Source organism: Primulina tabacum, unplaced genomic scaffold (genome assembly GCF_025594145.1).
Source record: "Primulina tabacum isolate GXHZ01 unplaced genomic scaffold, ASM2559414v2 Contig434, whole genome shotgun sequence".
NCBI lineage: Eukaryota > Viridiplantae > Streptophyta > Magnoliopsida > Lamiales > Gesneriaceae > Primulina > Primulina tabacum.
In genome coordinates, this window is record NW_027459747.1 from 120,444 (window position 1) to 125,458 (window position 5,015).

Genomic DNA, 5,015 nt, shown 5'->3' on the forward strand with positions numbered 1-5,015 from the left:
AGTTTTGACTCAAAGATGATGTTAAATCTGTAGAAATTCACTCTATTATAGATGATAAACTTCACGATATAGCTAACAAACAGATCCTTCGAAAAAAATTACACCAGATAAAGTAAGAATTATCCAGCATGTCTCCGACCGAGAATGTTTTGCCCGAAGCCCAGTTGGGGTATGAAACAGAACTATCACGAGGTATATCCCAGCCCATTCCATCTCCGACTGCATACAAATTTTGCGCTGCAGCAAAAATGGCCCAAGCAAGAGTCGAGAATGGAGCTCTTTTCCTAATTCTTTGGAACTTGGAAAGGAATAGGAAATTATACGAATGCTGCTATCGAGTAACTTCATGTTTGAGTAATTCAAATCAAAATAAACTCTTTAAAAATAATATTAATAGCTAATACATCCTTATTTTTTAAAAATCGAACACATTTCATCATCCTTATGTTACAATGCTCATACATTTACCTCTTTCCGATAGGGGGTTTTATGTTGAGTTTAAAAACACATACTCTAAATACTTTCTTTGTGTTCCTTAAACAACTTTTAACGAACGCTATCACATCATTATTTTATGATATCACGTCATTACTCTCCGATGCTACATTAACACTCTGGTTAAAAAAACTAAAATTGAAAGAAAAAAATGCAGAACAGTGAACTAAAATCGTTAATTTTCCGAAAACAAGAAAATGAGGCGAACATAAATTATACAAATTAGTGTTTTTCATTTATAATCTTCCACAACCCAGTCCCAAAAATTTTTATCACTTCGATGATGATGCCCCGAGATATCACGGGTCATGGATAATATCCATGGTTAATGCCCGGGTCAGGAGAATAAAAGGTTCTGACCATACCAATAAAGTAATCGGACGGATCGGCACCCGAGTCATGAAATTACCCGGGATAATGAGAAGGTGGCTAGAAGAACCCACGGAAGGGCCGGTCAATCAGAGGCCAGGCCACGAGAGCACCCGAAGCCGAACCTCCCTGAGAAGTTATACATTTATGTTCTTATAAGGAATCCCCGAGGAATACCTCACCATGATCATTTCGATATGAGTGAAGTATTTAATGCCGCCGATCAACAGTGTTTATAGCCGATTTATCTCTGACATTATTACAAGTGGTCAATAAATCAAGTGGCCTGGATGTGACAAGTGTGGCGATTTGACATTTCAGAACAATAGGGTATAATCAGTCACCCTATTATAATTAATGCTCTCACACGAAGAACGAGGTCATCATTGAATCCTCTACTATAAATATCAGTTTTTTACTTGCATTTACTATCTTTTCAGATATTAATTGCACATTTAATACTCTCATTTGCTACACAACAATTATCACAGCCATCACTTGGCTACATTGGTTTTGGTGGCTCAGTGCCCTGCTGACTTAAGCATCGGAGTGGCCACACCAGACTCCCCTCCGGGCGTCCATTCACGTGATTATTTTTTTATTCGCAGATCCTTCAAGGAGATCGAGAGTTTACAATCCAAGTCCAGCGTCTAACTCCTATTTCCTCCAATATCCTGATAGTTTACCCGGCAGAGTTCCTGACCCGACTCGTCCGTTTCGCCCGGGTTGCATCATTGGCGCCGTCTGTGGGAAATTGTGAGTTCTAAGACGTTGATATGGCTCCTACCAGAAGAACAGCAAATCAAAACAACACTCATGTTCAAGGAGAAAACAACACTCGTATCTCTGGTGCTGATGGTCCTCCCCCTAATGGTCCTCAGCCTACCATTCATTTAACCCCCGAGGAGTTACAGAAGATTATAACTGATGCTGTTAAGATGGCCACGGCAAAGAAGGCCACTTCACCATGCCAGTATCCCGAGCAACAACATGAACAGCCGCGAAGGGAAGAGGAGGGGGAATCAAGCGCGGGTTCTAAGTCTCCCACTGTTGCGGAAGAATTGGAAGAATTGAGGAAAAAAGTGAAAGTGTTAGAAGGGCATGTTGGTTCTAAAGGCAGCGCTCCAGTTGCAAAAGGTTGCCCATTTTCTGACATCATTGTTCGGGAACCATTACCCGGGCATTTCAAGTCGGCTAAAATCAAGGACTACGATGGGAGTTCTGACCCCGAAGAGCACCTTGCTCGTTTCGAAAACATGGCTATGTTGCATTGTTATGGGGACCAAATTAAATGCAAAGTTTTTAACCACTCTGATTGACTCGGCACAAAGGTGGTTCGAGGGTTTAGCTCCTCAGAGTATTCTCTCTTTCGAAGATTTTCAGAATGTGTTCTTACATCAGTTTAGCAGTAGCAAGAAATATAAAAGAACCGCATTTAGCCTATTCGAGGTAAAGCAGCGCTCGGAGGAAACTCTAAGAGCTTATATCAAAAGATTCAACCGAGTAGCCTTAGACGTACCTGCTTGCGCGCCCGAGACAAAAACTACTGCTTTCACGCAAGGATTGCTAGAAGGGGATTTCTTCCGCTCCCTCACACAAAAAACTACCCGGAGATTTCGAAGACCTTTTGTCCCGGGCAGAAAAGTACATCAATATGGAAGAAGCCCAGCACCAGAAGAGAGAAGCATTGAAGAGAGCAAGGGGAGACCGGCTGTCAGGCCTGAGGAAAGAAGTAACAAGGGAATGGTTCCGGGCATCTTTCTCATGTTCCCTTGAGAAATGCCCGGGATATGGAAGTTCAAGAATGCAGCTCGGATGTGGCCCCACTCTCTAATCTCAGTCCGGCCGGTCCGATCAAAAAGGTCAGATATTGCACCCTACATAAAGAATGCTCCCACAACACGAATGAATGCCGATCCCTAAGGAAGGGGTTTAAGAAGCACTGAGCCGGAATCTCGCCCTACTCGGGAGGAGCCCAGGTCGCCGCCCTGGGTATCACGACGACCTGGACCGAATGTTCCTAGGAGATCGGCTGACATCCCCAGTGGAAGCAGGAGAACAGAAGGGAACTTTAGGGAAGAAAAAAGCAGACAAGTGGAACGAAAAGACCTTCCCCCTATCCGGGGAGTGATCAAAATGATTTCGGGAGGATCTACTGATGGTGATTCCAACCGAGCCAGGAAAGCAAGGGGTAGAAGAGTGTGCTTAGAAGTTGATGGGAGGGATCGAAGTGAGCCGGTTATTAGTTTTGGCCCGGAAGACCTCAGAGGAGTCAGCCTACCTCATAATGATGCTCTGGTTATTCAGGCCCGGGTCGCTAATTATGACGTGTTGAGAGTTTTTGTGGATAATGGGAGTTCTGTTAATGTTATTTTCAAGGAAGCCCTGGTCCAGATGGATTTACATGAATATCCGCTGGAAGTAGTTGCGACTGCTCTGTTCGGCTTTGCCGGTCATGCTGTGTACCCTGAAGGGGAAATCACTCTACCCCTAACACTTGGAAGTGGAGATTTGAGGAAGACAGTTATGACAGTTTTCACCATAGTAGATGCCCCATCTTCGTATAACGTAATCCTTGGAAGGCCAGCTATGAACGAGATGAGAGCTGTAGCCTCCACTTATCACCAGAAGATCAAGTTCCCGATACGAGGGCAGGTGGGAGAGGTTAAGGGAGACCAACCCTCATCCCGGAAATGCTATGGTGAAACAATCCGAGTAGATCAGAAAAGGATGAAAGGGAGGACAGGGGAAAGAAAGTGGCTCAGGGAGCAAAGGAGGTAGAAGGGAATGAAGTAAATTTTGTTGCAGAAGACGAGCAAGAGGTGGTCGAAATAAAACCGGAAAAAGTATCCGAGTGGCCCGAGACCTGGAAGACTCCACCCGGGTAAAACCTAGCCTGTTTAAGAGCTAATATCTCTATTTTTGCATGGTCCCAACAGGAACTTGTGGGAATATCACCCAAAGTAGCCGAGCACAAATTAAACATCATCCCTGGATCCCGACCTATAAAACAGAAGAAAAGGCACTTTGGGCTAGGGGTGGGAAAAAATACCGAAATACCGAAAAACCGTACCGAAAAAATATCGAACTTACCGAAAAAATCGGTATACCGAAAATTTCGGTACGGGATACCGAAATACCGAAAATAATTTTTTATTATTATTATTTTTTAAATTTAAGTTCGGTATACCGAAAAAATTTCGGTATACCGACAATTTTTTCGGTATACCGATAAAGTTTTCGGTGTCGGTACGGTACCAGTATGAATTTTTTTCATACCGAAAATTCGGTATACCGAATGTGCGGTATACCAAATTTCCGGTATCGGTATCGGTATGGAAAAATTCCATACCGATATTTTCGGTACGGTATACGGTACCGTAGTTCGGTACGGTATACCGTACCGTACCAACCCCTACTTTGGGCCCGAAAAAGACAAAATCATAGAAGAACAGGTGAAGGAAATGTTGGGAGCCGGCCACATCAGGGAAGTCCAATTTCCCACATGGCTCTCTAATGTGGTCCTTGTTCCTAAGGCCACAGGGAAGTGGAGAATGTGTGTAGATTTTCGGGATCTGAACAAAGCTTGCCCGAAGGATTGTTACCCACTTCCTCGAATCGATCAGTTGGTGGATTCAACTTCCGGCTTTGAGTTACTAAGTTTCATGGATGCATATCAGGGTTATCACCAAATCCCCATGGCCCGAGAAGATCAAGATAAGGCCAGCTTCATCACTTTTGGGGGCACCTTTTGCTATGTGGTCATGCCATTTGGATTAAAGAATGCCGGGGCCACATATCAACGCCTAATGAGTCAAGTCTTCCAAAAGCAGATAGGCAGGATATTGAGGTTTATGTGGATGATATCTTGATTAAGACTCGAGAAATGTCTTGTTTTATTGCTGATCTGACAGAGACTTTTGCCACGTTGGAAAAGTATGAGATTAAGCTCAACCCGGCCAAATGTGTGTTCGGGGTCAAGAGTGGAAAGTTTCTGGGTTTCATGGTTACAGACAGAGGAATTGAAGTCAACCCGGAAAGATAAAAGCTTTGATTGACATGCCCTCCCCTCAATCTACCCGGGACGTACTAAATTGACCGGGAGGATTGCTGCTTTGTCCCGATTCATCTCTCGACTGCTCACCGAGCTA

General features: G+C 43.9%; 1 protein-coding gene across 1 annotated transcript; it reads left to right on the forward strand.

Moving 5' to 3' along the window:
• Positions 1 to 1,640: 1,640 nt before the first annotated feature.
• On the forward strand, positions 1,641 to 3,645 carry LOC142534229 (uncharacterized). The gene is made up of 3 exons (XM_075641160.1): positions 1,641 to 2,162; positions 2,266 to 2,596; positions 2,789 to 3,645. The coding sequence occupies exons 1-3, from the start codon at positions 1,641 to 1,643 to the stop codon at positions 3,643 to 3,645; spliced, it is 1,710 nt and encodes a 569-aa protein (XP_075497275.1).
• Positions 3,646 to 5,015: the final 1,370 nt, after the last annotated feature.